The sequence below is a fragment of the Panulirus ornatus genome, chromosome 17 (assembly GCF_036320965.1).
Source record: "Panulirus ornatus isolate Po-2019 chromosome 17, ASM3632096v1, whole genome shotgun sequence".
NCBI lineage: Eukaryota > Metazoa > Arthropoda > Malacostraca > Decapoda > Palinuridae > Panulirus > Panulirus ornatus.
The window spans coordinates 20,881,480-20,906,127 of record NC_092240.1 but is presented as its reverse complement, the minus strand read 5'-3'; the positions used below and the strand labels follow the sequence as shown (position 1 = coordinate 20,906,127).

Sequence of the window (24,648 nt, the reverse complement as noted above, 5' to 3'; positions counted from 1 at the left end):
TTCCTCATTCCACTACAAGTGCAACTGTGTCATCCCTATTTTCCCACACACCTCCTTGATGTCAAATCATTGCTTATTAAATCTTGGCTCCACTGTGTTTACGATTGGCACTCTCTCTCCCATTATAAACCTGGCTCACATTAACCCATCAAATGCTGTAAATGCTTCACTTATATTGAAATTTTGAAGCATCTATCATGTAAAACTGCAGAACCTATCATCTTAATACAGGTGAAACCATACTATGAGTGGTGTGGGACTAAGAAGTGTTTGAATATTGTTAGAATCTGGACTTTGGAGGCCTAAACTTCATCTGTGTATACATATTAACAATAGTAAAACCTATTTCAAGAGAGCACAAAGGCAAAAAAATTTTTTTTGACTATGAAACTTTTCTCATAATCAAACACTATTCTATATCAACTCATTTAAATGCAGATTGGTAAGTCTGATGAAGTACATGGTATATATCAGCTATTTCTATGGTTCTGAGAAAAGATATGGAATTCTTACCAAGCTCCTACACACCTTAATTTTAAATTATTCAACATTGTTCCCAATAAAATGATTCAGTAAATTGTATTTTTCATATAGTTTTTATGTACAAAACTCTCAACAAGTTCTTCCCTAATGCATGAACTGCACTCTCAGCAATTCACAAGAGAAAATACATGAACTAGACGGAGGTTGTACCTCCAACCAATCATCAATGACAGAGTTCGCTTCATAAAACTCTAGTTGTAATTAAAAAAATCATAGTGTATTTTTCTCCACAATTCTCTTCAAAGTCCTTACTTCATGACTGAATTAATAATCTACATATCATTTCAATAAATATAGGACAAAATAGCTAATGGTGATTGGGTGAGTATTGGTAACATATATTTACTTTATCTATTTTACTTTGTGAAGAAAATTAAGCAATATCAATGGTACATACAGCCTTTTTCAGGAAAATTTCAGCTATTTGTGGGTTATGTAAATCAGAGATGGAATTCTTGACAAGCTCCTCCCACACACCTCCAATTCTAAACATTTAACAAAAAATTATTTGGTGAGATAAATTGTGTTCTTCATATATTTTTGTGAACAATTCTACTTTAGGTTTCTACCAAATGCAAGGATTAATAACCATCTGCATTTTCAGATGTCTTGTATTTAGGAAACCAATTTGGTTAGAGCACAAGGGTGAATTTTTTTGTTCTTTCATTGGCTGCAAACATTCCATTCCTTTACTCATATGAACACAACTTCAGCAATTTTGATGGTTTACACTGTGCTATTCAGGCACATTCTGGACGCTTTTAGCAAACTGTTTTTCAGGCTTTTGTCACATCCAATCCACTTTAGATGTTTCCTCTTCCTTTTTAAAATAAGTACATGATCATTAATTCATTCATAAGGTAAGAGCCTTCTGAAGAAAACTACCATTTCGTCAATTATAATCTAAATGTTATGAAATAAACACTGTCACTAATGATCAGAGGTAAGACATCCATCTATTTCAACAATAATTTTCAGCAAATAGAAATAAGTATCAGTTCAAACATTAAGTTAGTAACTACTGGAGAGAACTGTGAACAAAAACTATACGAAAAATACAATATACAGTATCATTTCATAAATTTTACATCTATTGTTCACTCATTTGAACATAATTTCAGCAATCTTGGTGGCATACACTGTGCTATTCTGGTATATTTTGGCTTTTTGAATGCAATTCTTCAGAGTTTTGTCACATTCAATCTACTTTAGCACATTTTTTCTCACCGCTTTAAAAATGTACATGATTATCATTTCATTCAATAGGTAAGAGCCTTCTCAAGAGAACTATCTACCTATCTATCTGTCCATGTATATATCTTATACCCATTCTCTCAGGAAATTTCCATCAAGAAGGTGGCCATGGCAAAAGTTTCCACTTGTCCTTGTCAATACAAGCCTCCCTCACATACACTATTCCAAGCATTCTTCCATGACATCTCTCCCCCCAGTACCCTTCCACTCTTATTTGCCCATGTCACATGTGGTCTTCCTCTCATACCAATCCACTGAATTGTGTTATCAACACTCTCCCCGTATCTCCTCGTCTTGGATTCTTTCCACATGCCCAAAATACTGTTTCACTCACAATAACACTCCACAATTCATTCCCTGCCATATCAAATCTCTCATACACCCTTTCATTTCTTTCTTCATTCCATTTACTCATAACTAATGCTCCTCTCAAATACCTCATTTCCACAGCCTGGATTCTTGACCACTGTGAATCCTTCCATGTCCATGTTTTGACACCATAGTTCAGGGTTGGAAGGACTAAGCTGTCCTTTAATCCTTTCTTTACTTCCACATTTAAACCTCATTATTCTGTTACACACAGTGACTTACCCTGTAGTGCATCCTCTCCCTCCATATCACCAAACTTACCCGAAACAGCTTCCAAACATCTAAATTCTATCATCTCTTCGAGTCTTTCTCCCTCTACATCTATAACACAATTTAGTACACTTTCTTCTCTCAATCTATAGGGCCTTGCAAAATCTGTGTTTTCAGTCAGTTTCTTTTCAAACACAGTATCATCTGCAAACAGGCCAGTCACAAACACACCCAATCTCTGCAGCCCCTTTTGCTTTCATCTCTTTTATCACTCCATCCACATACTACATGTTAAAAAGCCATGGTGACATCAAACAGCCCTGCCTCACACCAACATGTAAACAAAAATGTTCACTCAACTTTCCATCCTCTCTTACATATGCAATTTCTCCTTTACAGAAGGCTTTCATGCCATCCAACACCTGTCCCCCTACCCAATACATCCTTAAGACATCCCATAAAGCATCCCACTCCACTATCACATATCCAGATCTATAAAAGCTTATAAAGCTTCCTACTTTTTGCCAGATACTTTTCTACAGTCATTCTCACCACATATCCCCTACCTTTTCTAAAATCCCCTTGCTCCTCACTTATTCTTCATTCAGTCATTTCCATCATTATCAATCAACACTTGCATACACTTTTCCCAGTATACATAACAGACTTATTCCCCTGTAACTGTTACATACATCCTAAGCAATTCTGCCTTTCAATATACGAACAATAATAGCTTTCATCCAATCCTCAGGCACAACCCTCTGCTTCCATGTTAAATTACATATCAAAGGCATCCACTTTATCCCACTTTCTCTTTCATACCTCAACATTTCAGCTGTAATTCTATCTACTTCAAATACCTTTCCTACCTTCACCCTCATTATTGCCATTTTTACCTCCATTCTTGCAATAAGGTCCTTGCACTTGTATCCTCTTCCTTCTGTCCTTGACACCAATGCATGCAACAACTGCTGTCTTACCTTTTCCCACATTTATCAGCTCTTTAATATACTCATTCCAACTTCCTTTTATTTCCTCTTTTTGATTCAGCAACTCCCCTTCCTTACTTCTCACATCTACATTTCCACTCTTACATCTATGGCTTTCTTTTTTCACCTCCTTCTAGTACATTTTCGTATTTCCCCTAAACTTTTCACTCAACTTTTTTCCAAAATCTTTATCTATTCTTTCTCTGCTTTCCTCTATTAGCACCTTCACATTCCACTTACACGTCTTATATTCTTCCCTCCTCCTTTGCAGAAATTCACTGGTACGTTCCTCTCAAGCAATCTAACATATGCCTTTTTCTTCTCTTCCCAGGGTCTTAACTTCTACCAACTAATTCGAGAATACTCTTGCTACTATTGCTTGTATATTTCTCTATCTACTTCTTAACATTCCACTAAAGAGAACCAAGTAGAAAAATGTATAAAAATAAAATAAACTATTATTTCATGATTACAATTTAAATGTTATGAAATGAGCACCGTTAGCCATCAGCAAGAGGTAAAACCTACACCTACTTCAACTATAAATTTTCTGAAAGCATAAATAATTATCAATTGAAACATTTGGTAAGAAACCACTGAAGAAAACTGAGAACAAAAACTGCATATCATTTTATCAATTTCACGTTAAATGTTCACTAACTCATTTGAATACAACTTGCATGATTTTGATGGCATAGACTGTCTTATTTTGATATACTATGGCTACTTCTGGCATAAATCTTTTTTCAGATTTACCACATCCAATCTACTTTACCTATTTTCTCTTACTTTTTAAATATGTACATGATTATTAATTAAAGCATGAGGTAAGAGCCTTCCAAAGAGGAATGTGAAGAAAAGTATATAAAATAATACACACTATCATTTCACTGGTTATAATTTGAATGTCATAAAACAAACACAATCACAATCAATCAATTGGAGATAACACCTTCATTTATTTCATCTATTTTCTCCAAGAAATTAAAACCAAGATATTCATCAATTTAAATATCAAATAAGAACCCGTTAAAAAGACATGTTCAAAACTATTTGAAAAGTATAATATACCACATCATTCTACTCATTTTATATCAAACGTTCCAAATCGAAGAGATGCATGTGACAAAAGTGGACATAGAAAAAAGTGAAAAACACTTGGGGGTTATTTCAAATTTGAATTTTTGAAGGTTTCACCTAAGTAAAAACAGCAAGTCAACAAGATCAATACCACTCGAAGAAATTTGCTTAAAACTTTTACCTGTGCATTCTAAATGATAATTCAAATCATATGTTCTTATGAAAAGTAAATTATATGCAATTATCTATTATTAAACTTGATCAACAGGAAACAGACAAAGAATGGCTCATCCACTCATGTACACACATATATACATAAACACCCATTTTTTTCTTTCCGCTGTCTCCCGCGTTTGCGAGGTAGCGCAAGGAAACAGACGAAAGAAATGGCCCAACCCACCCCCATACACATGTATATACATACGTCCACACACGCAAATATACATACCTACACAGCTTTCCATGGTTTACCCCAGACACTTCACATGCCCTGATTCAATCCACTGACAGCACGTCAACCCCGGTATACCACATCGATCCAATTCACTCTGTTCCTTGCCCTCCTTTCACCCTCCTGCATGTTCAGGCCCCGATCACACAAAATCTTTTTCACTCCATCTTTCCACCTCCAATTTGGTCTCCCACTTCTCCTCGTTCCCTCCACCTCAGACACATATATCCTCTTGGTCAATCTTTCCTCACTCACTCTCTCCATGTGCCCAAACCATTTCAAAACACCCTCTTCTGCTCTCTCAACCACATTCTTTTTATTACCAGACATCTCTCTTGCCCTTTAATTACTTACTCGATCAAACCACCTCACACCACACATTGTCCTCAAACATCTCATTTCCAGCACATCCATCCTCCTGCGCACAACTCTATCCATAGCCCACGCCTCGCAACCATACAACATTGTTGGAACCACTATTCCTTCAAACATACCCATTTTTGCTTTCCGAGATAATGTTCTCGACTTCCACACATTCTTCAAGGCTCCCAGGATTTTCGCCCCCTCCCCCACCCTATGATCCACTTCTGCTTCCATGGTTCCATCCGCTGCCAGATCCACTCCCAGATATCTAAAACACTTTACTTCCTCCAGTTTTTCTCCATTCAAACTTACCTCCCAATTGACTTGACCCTCAACCCTACTGTAACTACTAACCTTGCTCTTATTCACATTTACTCTTAACTTTCTTCTTTCACACACTTTACCAAACTCATTTTCTTCTTTCACACACTTTACCAAACTCAGTCACCAGCTTCTGCAGTTTCTTACATGAATCAGCCACCAGTGCTGTATCATCAGTGAACAACAACTGACTCACTTCCCAAGCTCTCTCATCCCCAACAGACTTCATACTTGCCCCTCTTTCCAAAACTCTTGCATTCACCTCCCTAACAACCCCATCTATAAACAAATTAAACAACCATGGAGACATCACACACCCCTGCTGCAAACCTACATTCACTGAGAACCAATCACTTTCCTCTTTTCCTACACATACACATGCCTTACATCCTTGATAAAAACTTTTCACTGCTTCTAACAACTTGCCTCCCACACCATAAACACCCATACATGCACATATAAATACATATACATATCAATATAGGCACATATACATACATATACATATATACACATGTACATATTCATATTTGCTTGCCTTCATCCATTCTTGACACTACCCCACTCCACAGAAAACAGCATTGCTACCCCCTGCTTCAGTGAGGCAATGCAACGATTTAATATTTCATATTTTTTTCCATAACTGTTCACCATTTCACATGTTAGAGAGACATCTAGTACGTGAAAAGATAAAGAAAGGCCTCACCTGCTTATATTCATTCTCTGAAATGTGCAATGCATTGAAACCACTGCCTGCTATCCAGAACCAGGCCTCAAGGACCTTCCTGTGGTTTCCCCCAGCAGCTTCTTGTGCCATGGTTTGGTCCACTGATAGCACATCACCCCCTATATTCTACATTACTCCAATTCACTCCATCCCATGCATACCGTTCATCTTCCTGCATCTTCAGTCCCCTAGCACTCAATATCTTTTCCACTCCATCTTTCCACCTCCAATTTGGCCCTACCTTCTCCTTGTCCCCTCCATTTCTGACTTATTTATATATGTCATCTTTGTCAACATCTCACTCATTCTCTTTATGTGTCTAAACCATTTTCTGCACACACACTCTGCAACTCTCTCAACCATGCTTATTACCACACCTCTTTCTTATCCTTTTATTACTTATCTCATCAAACCACATTACTGCACATACTGTATTCCATACCTTGCATCAATAGAACATAAGTCATTTTTGCCCTTCCACATAGAAACCTCTCCTGCCAAACATTCCTCAATGCTCCAAGTACCTTCTCCTCCTTACTCTCCCTATGACTCACTTCTGCTTCCAAGTTCCATTTGCTGCCATGTTCAACCCCAGGTACTTAAAAAACTCAACTTCCTCCATATTTTCTCCATTCAAACTCACACCCACACTAACAAGTTCCTCCACACTGCTGAAGTTAATAACCTTTCACTTCTACTCTCAACTTCCTCCTTTCACATACACTCCCAAACTCACACACCAACTTCAGCAGTTTCTCACTCAAATCTGCCACCAGCCGCTGAGTCATCGGCAAACAAGACCCAACTCATTTCCTAGGATGCCCTCATTCCCAACACACTGCATATTGGTCCCTCTTTCCAAGACCCTTGCATTTACCTCAATCACCACCCCATCCATAAACAAATCATATAGCCATGGTTACATCACATCTCTGCAGCATACATCCCTCACTTGGAACCTCCTCTCTACCTAACCACTTAAATGCCTCACACTCTAGATAAATCAGAACTTCTCTGCTTCCAGTAACTTTTCATGTACTAGCCCAATCATATGATTTCTTCACATCCATAAATGGTGCATACATAGCCTTCCATTTCTAACTCACATTCTTTAAAACAAACACCTGATCTTCATAAACTTTATCACTATTGAAACCACATTCTCCCCAGTTTCATGCTCTGTACATGCCTTCACCCTCTCAATCACCACTCTCCCACACAACTTACCAGATATACCAGATATGGCACTATTGCACACATTCCACTGATCCTCAAGCACTTCAACTGCAATACCATCCACCTTGCTACATTTCAACTTGTGCAAGACTTTTACCACCACGTCTTCACCAAAGCAATGCATGGCTTTCACACCTTTTCTCTTCACCAAACCACTCTCCATGATTCTCTTGCCTTGCATAATTCCCCAAACCAAGCACCCTACAACTGTCACCCTATCACCAAACACATTCAACAGTCCTTTAAAATACTCATTCCTCCTCCTCCTCCTTATCTAATTACTACCTGTTACCACTTCCCTATTTACCACCTTCAATGACATTCCTGATTTGTTCTCTCATTTTCTCACACTGTAAACCTCCTTCCAAAATATATTCTCCCTAAATCTAACTGATAATTGCTCACCCCAAATTTCCAGTTGCCCATGCTTTCAACCCCTGCACCTTCCTCTTGACCTCCTGCCATTTCCTCTTATACATCTCCCAGTAATTTGAACTCCTTCCCTGTAAATACCACATGTAAACCTCTCTTTTCTCTTTCAACTGCAACTTTACTCCACCATCCCACCTCTCTACTCTCATACTTGATATACGAGAAAAAATAAATAAAGTGGCCTGGGCACAGAGGAGATAGACACAAAGAAAATTACTGATTACTTAATTATGAAAGAAGACAACTAACATAAACACAGAACACGTCTAAAATTTCCTTTTAATACAAATGCAATTGGTTGTTGGACCTATATTTTTTCATCACTATGCATGGAACATATGATTTGTTCTCCATGCACAGCGTATCTGCAAATCCAACTGATCACATCAAACGCTACCAAAGTAAAACTAACATAAGGTAGAGAGAGGCCAAACTGTCAATTTATGAGCCACAGACTCAAACAGGCCAAACTGTTGGATCAGTTAAGGTGCCAACTATGGCAAAAATGCTAGCTAATCACTACAAAAGGTATTTCTTTTTTTTTCAATATCTAAGAGTATCCCAAACATACAGCATACTGCACTGAACAGTGGCTATTAGAACTTCCACAGTGAAAACGATAGATATCCTAAATACCCTCAATTCTATTACCTTATTCATTCAATAGCAGAGAATAAAATATAATGCTCAAATTAACACTCAACAACCACAATCGTATTTTCTGTGCACTACATTGGCATTTCAGAATACTTCATATTATCCAAAGCTAATCTTTAATAGTTAAAATAGTAATGCTGCACAAAGGATCCATTCAATCTTATGAAACCTGACCTATCCTTTTCTAGGTCTGGTTGTGCTGGGTTAGGTTAAGTTTGTTTCAATCAAAGTTAAGGTATGCAAGTTTGAATCAGGTTATGTGTCCTAAATTAGGTTAGAATGAGATGGGATAGGTTTCATTAGCATAGGCTAAATTATTAATCATTCCTTGCATCTTACTCCACATTTCTCTGATCAACAAAGCCCTTCCTACTTCAGTGGATAAATTTCTTCCTTCCATGTAATTAACTGCATTATTAAGTTACCTTTTCAAAAACAAATCAGATAAATTTCTGTTGATAAAATTCAGAATATGGATGTGAATTTTCAAGATAAAACTTAATAAAATCGGTACCAATGGATTCATTACCATGCATAGGGTTGATATAATGTGGTAGAAAACTGAGATGGTAAAAACACTAAAAATTAGCAGATGAGTGTGTCAGTAATGTATTCATAACACCATCCAAATCTAGCAAACAGTATACAAACAGGAGGGACGTCTATTGCAGGCATTTTTATAAATGTAACTGTCCTTAAGGCACCTGACAAAAATATTAATCTAGTGCTTATTCAAATCTTATAGAGCTTGATTCAGTTTGTAAGTCAATATACAAACCAAATGAAGCTGTAATACAATGAGGTCTGTCCCACACAAGGTTCAATTCTTGTATCTTTGATCAAAAGATATCTAAATTCACTATTTACCTTCCAAAAGAAAATTCAATGGTACAGGTAAGTGGAATATTCTTTGATAATGAAATATCACCTATAACATACCATATGAAGCATTAAAACAGATGGGTTACTTTTGTGATTCTATATCTATTGGTATACTTACAATACTTATTATCTAACCCTACATTTTCCCCTTCTCCCTTCTAACTCGACCACAAACTAACGTCAGAACAATTTCTAAGTGACAAGGAAATTTCACTCTTAAACTTAACAGAGGCAACAAAGATTCCATAAAACACATTTCATTAATCTAGAAAATGCACGACTCATTCTGAAATTTTACCTGTTCCAAAAGTTTAAGTTCAGTTTGCTCTGATGAACCAAGTAAGGTTAAGCTTGGAAAGTTTGGATTTCAGTGTAATATGTATTATTTCTTGTATCTAAATCCACACTTTTCTGCTCTTCATGGCTCCACCTAATCTAACCCGCATCAAATCAATTACATTTAAAAATTCATCAAAAGAAAATATTAAAATATATTTTAACTCCACAACTATCTCTGGGTAATGGCTACTTATATTTGTGGTGCTTTAACAAGTTCAGTGTGATTAAATGAAATACGAGCATAAGCATTGTATGAAGCATTATATTTCTATAAACAATATCAAATAAGGCAATAGTAGTATATTAGAGAAAATGTTCAATCAGTTACTAATAAGTAAGTAATACATTCATAAGAAAATAAACAGAACTAATAAAAGGCTCCCTAGCAGTCATGACTGATCACATTTTCAACATTCTAGTCAACATATCCCAGTCACCCTAATGTACATGCACTGCCAATATTACACCTTAAGGAATGAACTGCCATGTATTCCCCAGTAACAGAATGTAGTGCTGGTATGCTGGTATAATTACAATATTTTGATCAGTGAGGTTTTTAAAGGTTCTCTTGAGATTTTACAATTATTACCTACTGTTCCAGTAAGCAGCTGCCCTCATAGTTTCCCTTATAAATATAATCCTTTTCGACTTAATCATTATCATTCAACATATTGTGATGCTCCCAGCCCTGCTCCTCTGATATTTCGGTAATTGCAATCCTTATTATGCACTTAAAACATAAATTACCACTTCCTATAAGTTGTTTCCACGCGATGCTTAACTGATAAATCATAGAGCATTTTCATCCACGTTTAGTGACGTAACCAGTAGTCACACCCTTTTACTGTCACTTACATTAGAACACACTAAATCCAATCGTGGAATATAACTGTTTTGCTGTGGAAGTGTCCAGTTAAAATTCTCATGTGAGATATCATTCTCTCCTGTTAAGTGTATGGATGAACGTAGCCAGGCAAGGTTTACTCTTACCTATTGTTGTAGATAAGAATGTTCTTCCCACAACCAAACGCTATAAAGTCTCCAAAGACCTCTATCAGTCCCATTCCTTAAAACTAACGAAAAACGGCAAAGAACCAACAAATGAAAGTTAAACAAGATCAGCTGAGTCTCTCCGGGTATCAACACACTCTGTGGACGAGCGTTGATGCCTCGTGTTCCCCGGTGTGGGTGAACTGGCTCGTTCTCCTCTCTGGCACTAGTTGCCCTCCCTGTCCCATGATCACTGGTCCCTCCTCTCCAACTAAGAAAAAAAAAAAAGCCTTAGGCTTGTCCTTCACCCAGCTGGGTCAACATTTCTTAAGATTAATTAGCAGTTACCAGAGCCAAGAGCAATTCATGTAATCGATTGATTGTGTAATCTTTACATCAGAAGATAATGGTCGTTCTTCTTTGGAGGAAGAAATAGAAATTGAAAACAGATAAACCTATAATTAATATGAATTTGTATAGGAATATTTTAACTACTTATTCATCTATTCAATATACTTTGTCGGTGTCTCCCTCGTTAGCTAGGTAGCGCAAGGAAACAGACGAAAGAATGGCCCAACCCACCCACATACACACGTATATACATACACGCCCACACACCTACATATACATGCCTATACATTTAAACGTATACATACATATACATACACAGACATATACACATGTACATATACTTGCTGCCTTCATCCATTCTCGTCGCCACCCCGCCACACATGAAATGGCACCCCTTCCCCCGCAAGGGCGCGAGGTAGCGCTAGGAAAACATAAAGGCCACTTTCGTTCACACTCACTCTCCAGCTGTCATGTGTAATGCACCGAAACCACAGCTCCCTTTCCACACATATAGACCCTACAAAACTTTCCATGGTTTACCCCACACGCTTCACATACCCTAGTTCAATCCACTGACAGCACGTCGACCCCAGTACACCACATCGTTCCAATTCACTCTATTCCTTGCATGCCTTTCACCTTTATAAATTCATAAAGTAAAAAGAGACAGACATCAGTCTATCTTACGTTAACATTATTGTCTAAAATTTTACCAATTCTTTTATTCCTTTCAGTTACACGATAATTAATTTCAATGTTGACTTCTATCTATGTTTTTGGCATTATGTTAACACATATCCCACGATAATATGCATTTGTGTGTCTCACATTTTAGGGTAGATTTCTCCAGTACGTGATTCTGGTTCTACGTAGTTTGACCAATCTTGTCAAGAAAAAATTCTAGAATTGGCGATTCATATTTCAGTACCTTTCTTTATTCTTTGAAGCTTGTTACACGTCTGCCTAGTAGCTTGCCATTTGCATCTAATTTCATATTCTGCCTCTGAAATGATTATGAGGCACTACTTCATTATATAGATGGCTTGATACAAATGTTTCGGGCTCAGCATGTGCTATTTCTTTACTACTAAGACATTTACAAAGGTATACACTCTTATGCTTTAACGGCTTCTGATACTCCAGTCTTAAACTTACAGGACTATGGTAATAAATGAAACATAATGTGATATAGGATGAAGAAAACAGAATTGGAGTAGATTACTCACTTCTTTTTAGGAGACTATTCAACTGAATTGCAGTCAAACCATCACAATTGAAAAATCATGGTGAAGTTATGAAACGCTTCGAAAATCATGCTCAAGTTATCAAACTATCCAACAGTTCAAAACTTTTACCGTGATCTTTATGCTAAATTTCTAAATTAATTTTCGTTTTAGGATGAACTTAACACAAAGAAATCATTATTAAAGTGTTTATCGTATTCACATCGGGGATAAACAAAATTCCTCCAGTTGACCTAGTGCCATTGCCGTGAACTGCACGACATTTGCCTGTAGAATTTTCCCGTTATGATGTCCAAAATCAGCTCTTTCAAAGAAATGCTATTTGTTTTAATTGGCGATTCCTCCATTTCCCACAATTCAAAACTCGATATTCCCATTGCCTGGCAAAATCCACTGACTCCTATAGCAAACCTCCCTAACTACGATTACTGTGAATTGCGGGACATTTTACTGTAAGAATTTTCCATATATGATGGCCCAACACCAGCTCTACTAAAGTAATACCTTTTGGTTAAATTGGCGATTCTGCAATCTTTCACACTCCATAAATCGATACCCCTCCTCGTTATCTGACAAAATGCCTTGATTTCTTACAATATACCTCCCGGGTTACCATAAGTGAATAACAATATATCATATGCAGAATTTTCCAATTATGATGGCCCCAAATCGCCTCTTCCGCCAAATGCCAACTGGTTAAATTGGTGATCCTTTCATTTACCAAGCTATATAAATCAATTTCCCCACTATCTGTAACACAATACACAGTGTTCTTACAGCAGACCCTCTAGGCTATCATCACCATAAGTTGCAAGACATTTTAATGTACAATTTACAAGTTATGATGACCTAATTTCGGTTTTCCAACGAATTACCTTTGGGTTAGATAAAGAAGCTGATATATTCCATATTTCATTGGTTAATTTCCCCCATTACTAGTGAATAATTTGTTCTATTGCAGAAATCCAGTGCATTTTGTCAGATAACGAAAGAATATCTATTTATGGTGAGGTAAATGGCAGAAACACTAATTCAACTAAATAGCATTTCGTTGAAAGAACCTAAAATATCTTCCTGTTTACAGTAATGGAAGCTAAAGAGGGCGAATGCAGGTTTCCAGTGTAATTCTTAACAGAAAATGAGACAATCAATCTAAATAGTGTGGAAAACGGCAGAATCATCAATCAAAAAAAAAATATAGCATTTCGTTGGAACAGCCGATTAGGGGCAACCATAACTAAAAAATTCTAAAAGAAAATCTTGCAGGTCACCAGAATGGTAGATAAGGAAATTTCCTGTAGGAGTCCAGTGTAATTTGCAAAATGTGGAAAACAGCAGATCATCAGTTTAACAAAATGGATAATTCTACGTTAAATCATCATACATTTGACGGTAATGGTAACCAGGGGTTCTGCTGTTGGAATCCACAGGCTACCGGGGATATCTAATTTATAGATTGTGGAAAATGGCAGATTCATCAATTTAATCAAATGCTATTTCGTTGGAAGAGTCGATTTTGGAACATCGAGACGGGAATAATTTATTGTAAAATATCCTGCAATTTACGCTAATGGAAGACGGAGGTCTATTGTGGGAATCTACTATTTACAGTCACTGATCATGTAGAAGATGTCGATTTACGGAGAGAAAAATTGATCAAATTCCTGATTTTCCCTGGATAGAATGATGTGGAAAAATGGAGAATATTTCGCTGTAAGAGCCGTTTCCGGGCTATTACAACTGAAAATTCTACAGAAAAATATTTTGCAATACACAGTAATTGTATCCAGGGGGGTCTGCTGGAGGAACCTAATGTATAGTCACAGACAATTAAAGGGGGTGGGGGTCATATGGATTTATGAAGTATGCAGTATGGCAGAAACACCAAAAGGTATTTTCTTGAAATTTTGATTTTGGGCCATAACAGGAAAATTCTCCAGCCTTGCCATACATGGCAATGGTAACCTTAGTATTTTGTTATACTGTTTGGGGATTTTCGCTTATCCCTTGTTCAGTGGGATAGATATCTATTTATCATTTATTTCTGAGTGTCATCTTTGGTTTCTCATTATTCTAGAATTGCTTTAGTACTCTAACACTAAAATCTCATTAAAAGTACTGAATTGTATGGAATGTGATGATCATGATATTCAGTGTGACAATTTGTGTTATTTTTAGTGTATGATAACACTACCGTAGTAGTTTAGACTGAGATTTTAAGCTTTTTTTTTATGAGGTTGAGATTGCATGGGTAACTGTACACCACATTCCGGGCCTTTTGGGTCGGCTGTGAGCTGACGTCTTCATCCAAGGTTCGAACCCTGGTGGAGCTGAGCTGTATTACCACTATTGAAATATATAAATGTATATCTATCATATTTGTACTTAATGTTTACCGTCTGGGCGCTCTTGTTGCAAGCAGTGGCGACTTGTGACAATGCATATTAGCAGAATTGCAGATGACCCTCGTGTCATTAACTGAAAAAATAAGTGTAGCTGTTTACTTACCTCATTTTACAATATTTACAAGTTGCCTAGAGATCATTTATGCAAAATTAATACGTGAATATAAAAAAAGGCTTTTGAGGTATCGAAGTTATCTATAACTCTTTCAAGACTTGATTTCTACAATCATTTGATATTCATGTTTTCAGTACTGAAGAGGTTAGCTTACTATTCGTCACAGTATTACACGCAAACACTAAAAAAAAGATATTTGGAGGTCTTTCACTTTGCTTGAAAAAGTTCAGTAAGGTCACAGAAACTGACAATGAATTTAGTTACTAGAAGCAATATCAAAAATGAGCTAATGCAAAGCCTGAGGTGATGAAGGGTTTTGTTAACGTCAGTGTTGCCAGTACAGTCGACACAGGGCATCATGACGCACTCGGTCAGCTGCCGTAAGGTTGATGTGCTAATCGTTATAAGGCAACACATGGATCAAGGTTTTCCAATGATACAAAAATTGAATTCTGGCAGAGCATCCTCCTGTCAAAGCACAAGTTGACTTATTTTATATGAGCATGACTAAGATATGGTGGAAAAAAGGGAATAAAGATGCTTAGTTCTTTGTTGGACGTAGAAGGGGCTTTACATACATTGAACAGCAGACATCCAATTTTTGAACACATGGTGGTTGATGCTTTTAGATCAATACATGAAATAAAATATTACGTTTTTATGGATCCCTTCACAATTCAGCATTTGTCTTAAGCAAGGGGTATCAGAACCATTGGGGCCGCTGAAAAAAGATGGTGGACAATACCTACTTGTCAGCAAGCCGTTGAACATGTACAGAAGCAAAATGACACAATCTGGAGACGATGACGAGTGAAATTCATATGAAAAATAATACAATGAAACATTATGTTGTGCATGTTTTCATGAATACAGATTTTACATATGGGAAATGTTGGAATAAGGGAAAGAATGTGTATAAGGGGTTCAGATTAGGTTACAAATATTACTGGCAACTTGGAAGTGAGGGAATTGAAAAAGACATAGATTGTAGAGTGAAAAGAACACCTTAAGCTCACACCCTTCCACATTATGTGCTTGTACGTCCAGCATTTATTGCCTACAGAAATGCTCATGCAGGTAATCCATCACAGGTAAATTGGTTAAGACACTTCGCCAAGAAAACATTAGGTTGAGAAATCAATATCAAATGAGTGATTTTTAGCTATGTCCCCTTTTTCAGCTCTAAACGCAGACGTAATAAACTTATAGAACCAGCGCCATTAGTCCCCCCCCCCCTCCCCGGGTGGGGTAATCGGTTTGTGGTAAATATATAATTTTCGGTGTGTGGTTCTGAAACAATGAATATTGATGTCTTTACCACAATATTTCATATCTTAAAATTCGTTTTTCACTTAAAGGCACCAATTTTAAATACACTTTGAAGGTAGTCCTTTCCTCATGGAACGGACTTTTTTCCGTTTCCGGCGTTAGGGTAAGAATGACATTAAAGCCTTTAAGACAATTTAAATCTGTTAGAGCTGACATTTCCGCCAGTTAAGAGGTTGTTTGTATTCAGGAAGGTCATAATATTACCCTAGTATGAACTGTCAACAGATACAGAGATGAGGAATCTGGGTTTTTATGGAGTAAAAGTCAGAGACAGTGCTACAAGAAAATCCCCTATACCGGTATATCTCAAAACACATTAGGATGACAGGGAGTGATATATCACAACTAGATCTTACTGGTGTTACTGGACTCTGCCTACTTAAGTTACACTGCGAATGAAAAGTTACTTTTAGCGATGTTGGTCAATGAGAATATAGTCTCATCAATGAAATTTCACTCCAAGCAAGTCTACGTTTTCCCGCAACTAGGAATAGCACAGCCTTAGGCTGCAGAAGCCCTTAAGAAGGGTACTAGATAACACAAGTTCTCTTTCATAAAATTATAATTTGGGTAAGTATTCATACTTGATTGTCATTTCCTGCATTTGTGAGGTAACTCCAGAAATTGATGAAGAAAGAGCGCATTCGCTCCTATTCATTCTCTAGCTGTCATGTGTAATGCACCAAAACCACAGGCCCCCGTCCATAATTAGGCCCCACAGACCTGTCTGTGGTTTACCTTAGTTGCATCACATGCCTTGGTACAGTCCATTGACAACACGTTGACCCCTGTGTACCACATCGTTCCAGTTCACTGTATCCCGTGCACGCCTTTCACTCCCTTGCATGTTTAGGCCTCAGTCTTCAAAATCTTTATCACTCCATTCTTCTATCTCCAGTTTGGTGTCCCCCTTCTCCTTCTTCTCTCCACTTCAGGCACATATATCCTTTTTTGTCAGTCTTTCCTCACTCATTCTCTCCATACGTCCAAACCATTTCAGAACACTTTCTTCAGCTCTCTTGCACAATTTTTTTTCATTACCACACCTGTTTCTTACCCTTTTATTGCTTTATCAAACCACACATGTCATACATTATATTTCCAAAATATCCACCCTCCTTTACACATCCTCATCTATATCCTGTGCCTTGCATCCATATAACATTGTTGTAACTGATATATCTTTAAACATACCCACTTTTGCCCACCCAGATAATGTTACCTCTCATTTCACACATTCTTCAGTGCTCCCAGAGCTTTCACCCCCTCACATACACTGTGACTCATTGCCTTTTCTGGTTCCATTTACTGCCATGTTCATTCCCAGATATCTAAAACACTTCACTTCCTCCAATTTCTCTCCATTGAAACTCACACCCCAACTAACTTGTTCCTCTACCGTGCTAAAGGTAATAACCATGCTTTTATTCACATTAACCCTCAACCTTCTCCTATCATACAATTTTCCAAGTTCAGCTACCAACTTTTGCAGTTTCACAATCTGCAACCATTGCTAAGTCATCAGCAAACAACTAACTCACTTTGCAGACCCCTTCATTCCCTACATACTACGTACTTGCCCCTCTGTAATACTTGAATTTGCCTCACCACCCCATCCATGAATAAATTAAACAGCCATGGTGACATCATACACCCCTGCCACAGCTTTTCTTACACACCATATATTTTCAAAACCTTCCACATGGCTTTCTCCAGTCCATAAATACCACATACAAATCCTTCTGTGTATTTCTCACACACATTCTTTAAGGCAACACCTGATCTACACATCCTCTACCACTTCTGAAACCACACTGTTCCTCCAATCTGATGCTCTGTACATGCCTTCACCTTTTCAATTATTACTTTCCCATACAACTTAGGAGTTACAATCAACAAATTTATACCTCTCTAATTTGAGCACCTTTATCCCCCTTGCCTTTATATATTGGTAATATACATGCATTCTGGCAAGCCTCAGACATCTCGCCATGATCTATGCATATATTAGAAATCCTAACTAATCAATCAACAACTGCAATACCATCCACTCCAGCTACCTTACCACATTACATTTTACATAAAGTTTTCACCACCTCTTTTTCTTCAACAAATCCACTCTCCTTGACTGTCATTTTGCATACCACCTTGATCCAAACACTACATCTGCTACCCTATCATCAAACACATTCAAGTCTTTGAAAATACTCATTCCATATCTTTTCATCACTACCTCTTACCACTTCCCCATTTACCCCTTCACCAATGTTCCCATTTGTTCTTTTTCTTTTTGCACAATATTAACCTCCATCCAAAACATCCTGAGATTTACTGATACTCACTCACCCCAACTCTGATTTGCCCCCTTTTCATCCCCTGCACCTTCCTCTTGACCTCCTGCCACTTTTGCTGATACAGCTTCCAATCATTTTTACTCCTTCCCTATAAGCATTGCCCATATACCTCTCTTTTCTCTTTCTCCGGCAACTTTATCATCCCTCTGCTCACTACCCTTTCTAGCCTGCCTCCCTCCTACCTTACATATGCCACACACATCTCTTGCACATGACAGCTTTGCTTCCCCATATATCTTCCTTTCCTCATCCACTTCCCTAATTTCATTTACTCAATTGTTGCCATTCTTCACTCAATCTCTCCTGATGTCTCTTCACACATGTCTCTTTTCCAAGCTCACTTACACTCATCACTTTCTTCTCACCCATAAAGTTTCCTTTTTCCCAAAAACCTCTTCAAATCATAACCCTAACCTCCACAAGGTAGTGATCATACATTCCACCAGTTGCTCCTCTCAGTGCATTCACATCCAAAAGTCTCTCTTTTGCACACCTATTAAATAATATGTAAATCAATAATGCCCACAGATCATCTTTCTTAATCACATGTATATACATGTATATGTCTCTTTTTAAACCAGGTATTGCCAATCACTAGTCCTCCTTCTGCACACAGCTTCACAAGCTGTTCATCATTTCCATTCGTAATACAGAATACCCCATGCCCCCAATTATACTTTCAACTGCCTCATTACTCACCTTTGCATTCAAATTACCTATCACTAATACTTGGACTCCTGAATCAAAACTGCTGATGCACTCAGCTGCTTCTAAAACAATTATCTGTTGATCTTTCTTCTGCACTGATAATCACCCATCTCTCCCAGTCCATTTTAATTCTTATTCACATTAGTCTAGAACTCACTTCCCCACACTGTCACACACTCTAACAAGTCCTGCTTCAGCAGTAGTGCTACCCCTTGCAAAGCTCCTCCCCTTTCACCAACCCCCGACTTTACTCCAAGAAATTTCCAAACCATTCCTCTCCCTTACCCTTGATCTTTGTTTCACTCAGAGCCAGAATATCCAGGTTTCTTTGCAAACATACTACCTATCTCTCCCATCTTCTTGTCTTGGCTACATCCAAACACATCTAGACACCCCAGCCTGAGCCTTCAAGGAAGATGAGCACTCCCCACTTGGCTCCTTTTCCATCTTTTAGAAATTAAGATACAGGAAGGGGAGGGGGTTCTAGCCTACCCACTCCTGCCCCTTTAGTCTCTTTCTACAATACACATGAAAGCTCACTTACTCTATTCACTTTCTTCTCACCCACAAAGTTTCCTTTTTTTCAAAAGTCTCTCTTTTTACACACCTTTTAAATAATACGTTATCCAATAATGCCCACAGACCATCTTTCTTAATCACATGCATATACATGTATATGTCTCTCTTTTTAAACCAGGTATTGCCAATCACTAGTCCTCCTTCTGCACACAGCTTCACGAGCTGTTCATCATTTCCATTCATAATACAGAATAGCCCATGCCCCCAGTTACACTTTCAACTGCCTCATTACTCACCTTCACATTTAAATTACCCATCACTGATACTTGGTCTCCTGTATCAAAACTACTGACACGCTCAGCTGCTTCCAAAACAATTATCTGTCAATCTTTCTTCTCTTGGCCAGGTGTATATGCACTAATGATCACACATCTCTCCCAATCCATTTTAATTCTTACTCACCTTAGTCTAGAACTCACTTCCTTACACTCGCACACTTCCACAAATCCTGCTTCAGCAATAGTTCTACCCTTTCCAAAGCTCCTTCCCTTTCACCAACCCCTGACTTTACTCCTAAGAGATTTCCAAACCATTCCTCTCCCTTACCCTTGATCTTTGTTTCGCTCAGAGCCAGAATGTCGAGGTTTCTTTCCGCAAACATACTACCTATCTCTCCCATCTTCTCGTCTTGGTTACATCCAAACACATTTAGACACTCCAGCCTGAACCCTCAAGGTGGATGAGCACTCCCCACTTAGCTCCTTTTCCATCTTTTAGAAATTAAGATACAGGAAGGGGAGGGGGTTCTAGCCACCCCACTCCCACCCCCTTTAGTCTCCTTTTATGATACGCATGGAGTATGGAGTTAGAATTATTTCTTCACTACTTACCACAGCATTTCACTGAACGCACTGGGATTAGAGGGACTCATATATCTTATTGGTGTTAGTGAACTGTGCCTGTTCTAAATTACAACATGAATGGAATTAACTTCATTGAGGATGTATCACTGGGAGTTTAGTCTAATCAAAGAATTTCTTACTCCAAGGAAATTTACATTTCCCTGCTACTGGAAGTAGCACAGCCTTTGGCTGGAGGAGCCTTTGAGGAATCCTGTATAACACCAGGACTCTTTCATAGAATTATATGATGGGTAATTATACATAAATGAAAGAAATAAACTCATATATTATCTTCATACATAGCATGGAAATTGAAGGAAAATATATACAATACACCAATTGGAAAATGTGATCATATAATGCTTCTCTTTGATTGTGTCATAAAGAGGATGTAAAAAGAGCAGAAATGAAACCCGGCTTGAAGATGATATATAATCAAGAAAATTACACAGAACTCAGCAATTTCTATGGCAACATAAGCAGGGAAATGTATTTCAGCGGCCAGGAAACAGGGCATTGTGGTGAAAATTTGTGTGAAATTTATGATGGAGTAGTAGTATAGGAATCTTTAGTCTCAAATACAGGGGAAAGGTTGAGAAACATGGAGGAGTGGTTCGATAAAAGATGGCAAAAAACTGAAAACTTCTCAATGTGCTGTGGTGAAGATATAGGCAACACTCTAGCAAGCCAGCACCTCTAAGGCATAGAGAAAAAAGTGTATAGTAGGATTGAAAGGAGGAACAGAGAAGCTGAAAAGTGTAATGTGGATGAAGGAGATAATCTAAAACTTTTCCTTAAACTCATCAAGGAAAATAGTGTTCACAGTGTCACTGGAGAGTGGCAGAGTGCGGTGAAATAGAAGATATTTGTCATACCTACCTACATAGGTCCTCACATTATGGATGTTTGGGATACAGAAATTTGATCATAGGGATATTGTAAATCACTGTCTCTTAATTTGTGACAAAAATGTAAAAATGCCCTAATGTAAATTGACATAAAACATTCAAAGTTTTAAAGAATAAAATGTGAAAAAATGGACCTACATTGTAATTCAGATATTCAGATCACATATGATGGTGCATGCACTTGTGGTGATGATGTAGGTGGCATGCTTGAGTTTGAATCAGTGAGCACAACATTTATGATCTCTCTTCACATCTAACTGTTGTTCTTAAAAGATTTTTCCCACACTCTGAAGTGAAGTGTACTTCCTCTTAAGATATCTTTAAAGAGGCCATCACGTTCAAGTGTAAGTTGTATACTTAAATGAGCATGTAATGATATTGTACTAGATGTAAAACTTGGTGTTTTATGAAGGTTTGGTGCGGGAGAAAAACTTAGCTCCATTGCTAAAACTCTGGGGCTTGTTAAGTTTACAGTGTGAATAATGCACAACAACAAAGAGAAAATTAAGGCTAGTGCTCAAAGTGAAGTGATTTTGAATAAGGAAAGACTCCTGACTGTGAGGGTCCAAAACCAGGCCCAACATACTGTGCCATTAAGTAAGATGATTATTTAAGCTAAGGCCAAGAGCTTGTGTGATTATTTGTTTAAAGGTAGAGGTGGTATTGGAAGTTCACAAGAAAAGCCTTTCCAGGTAAGTAAAGGTTATTTTGAGAGGTTTAGTTTGGAAGAGATTTAATAAACACACTTCACCACTCCACTGTCATTACCACCCAACACACCATGCAGGAACAAGGGGGGTTTCCTTCAATGGATAGATGATTATCTCAATGGAAGGGAACAAAGAATGCATGTCAGAGGAGATTTCTCCAGATAGGTCAAGATGACCAGTGAAGTGCTACAGGATTTTATTTTGGGACCATTCTCTTCACGATCTACACAAATGATTTGCCTGAAGGTATGAACCCCTAAAGTAATTTATCTGCAGATCATGCACAGGTCATGAAGGAAGTGAAAGCATGGAGGATTGAATGAATTAAAACCAGAATCAAAACAGATTCCAAGGTTGATGAAATTCAACCCAGGCAAATGTAAAGTAATGGGGATGAGACAGAGTGAAAGAAGACCTAGGTATGATTATTATCTATCAAGAAATAAGCTTGAGGATTCTGTGCATGAGAAGGACTTGGGAGACAACATCATCCCTTATGCATTGTCATACTCCCAGATTAGGAGAAGAGTTACGGAAGCAAACTATCGGCTTGGAAATATTAGAATAGCTTTCAAGTACATGGATTGGATAAGAAAATATTTAGCAGGGTGTTCTTATCTTGCATCCTACATAAGGCCAAAATTACAATATCCTTCTCAGGTTTGGTCACCACACCTCAAGAAGCATAAAGATCGTAAAGAAAATGTCCAGAGGAGGCAACAAAGATGGAACCAAAATTACAAGACTTAAGTTACAGGGAAAGGCTTTTTTAGATTTGTTCATCTTCGACAAGACAAGAGTGTATGGTGACCTGATCACAGCCTTCAAGTTTCTAAAACATGGATGATTTAGGCAGTGAAGATTTCTTTGGGAGATGTAAAGATAGAGCAATCAGAAGGCATGAAATAAGATTAATAAGCTAGTTCAAAAAGATGTATGAAATTGGTGGAAGAATGGATGAAATGACCAAGTCTGTGGTTAATGCAGACAGCATAAGATTGAAGAAGTTGTATGATAACAGAAAAAAGCTCAAGAGATGGGTCCCATGAATGTAAAACTCCTTCACTTTCCAGTACAGATAGCTAATCATAAAGTTACAGTAATGAATTACAAACTACATATCTATTAAGCCAAAACTAAAACACACTGCCCAGTGAATTTGGTCACCACAGAAGCACAGAGAACTAACAGAGGTTAGATAAGACGTAAAGAAATACTTCTGTACTTTAAGAGTAATGAATGATTGGAATAATCTGAGCTGCGGCTGCGATTCAACATGCAGAAGTGTAAACAGTTGTATGACAGAGGAGAAATTTCAAGAATAGAACCTCACTCATGTAGAAATCCCTTCCCACACAGTATAAATACATCATGGATAGAGAATTATTCTGTCAAAAAATCATGTACATGTAGGCCTTTTTGTGAAGTTTCTGTTATATCTATAAACATTTTTCAGCTGAAATACATATATATGATTATCTGTCTATCTATATCTCTGGTGCCTTTTGTAAGTTATCTGATGTATTATGAAGAATGTTATAATAAAACATCACACTTATGAATTATGAAATATTTATTAAAATAGAAGTAACACAGCGACAAAATCTGAAATGTCAACATTGTTGTGGGTCATGGCCACAAAGATGGTGACACTTGTGTCTTTAATCTCTAAAATTAAGTAAATAAAATTCTTATTAGATAAATTGTAAGTTAAATTCATGGAAAATGCATCACAGAAGGTTGGCTGAGAATTGCCAAAGACAGTAGCTTGCCGCCTTGTATGCCAGTGTATTTCTCCCCTGACAAAACACTATCCCCTACTAGGTCATATGATGGTTGTATGTTAAAGTAACAAAGATTCCTCTTTATATATCTCCTTTAGGGCTGTATTGTCAAAATAAGCACTTCATTATATTCTTTATATGTATATTAGTTCCATAAGGAAGGCTGCAATGCTGGGTGCTATATAGCAGGGCTCTGTGTTGGATTTTGAAGGGGTAACTAATATTATGATGTAGAAAAAAGTACACACATGCTTTAGGCACTGTATGATAATTATCATCTTTATACATAAAACTTGGCAACACTGGCTGATTTATCAATTTTTTTAGAGTGATGAAAATCTATCATTATTTTAAAGTCAATAAAACATGAACTCCTTTAGCAGAAAGATATTATTCTTGAAGACAGTAGTGCGACCCTTAAGCAAGACAGTATGACTTTCAGGTATGATAGTGTAACCTTTGATCTGGCCCTTAAG

The 24,648-nt window shown here is 37.5% G+C and overlaps 1 protein-coding gene across 3 annotated transcripts in view; it reads right to left on the bottom strand.

Moving 5' to 3' along the window:
- Positions 1-11,056, bottom strand: part of wuho (tRNA (guanine-N(7)-)-methyltransferase non-catalytic subunit wuho) — a 39,210-nt gene extending 28,154 nt beyond the window's left edge. The window contains exon 1 of one of the 3 annotated variants that reach the window (XM_071672057.1): positions 10,844-11,056. In XM_071672057.1, coding sequence (XP_071528158.1) covers positions 10,844-10,917 — 74 coding nt within the window. In that variant the 5' untranslated portion in view covers positions 10,918-11,056. Of the gene's footprint in view, positions 1-9,812; positions 9,937-10,843 lie in introns of those variants that run through there. The other 2 variants (XM_071672056.1, XM_071672058.1) reach the window with 2 other exon arrangements.
- Positions 11,057-24,648: the final 13,592 nt, after the last annotated feature.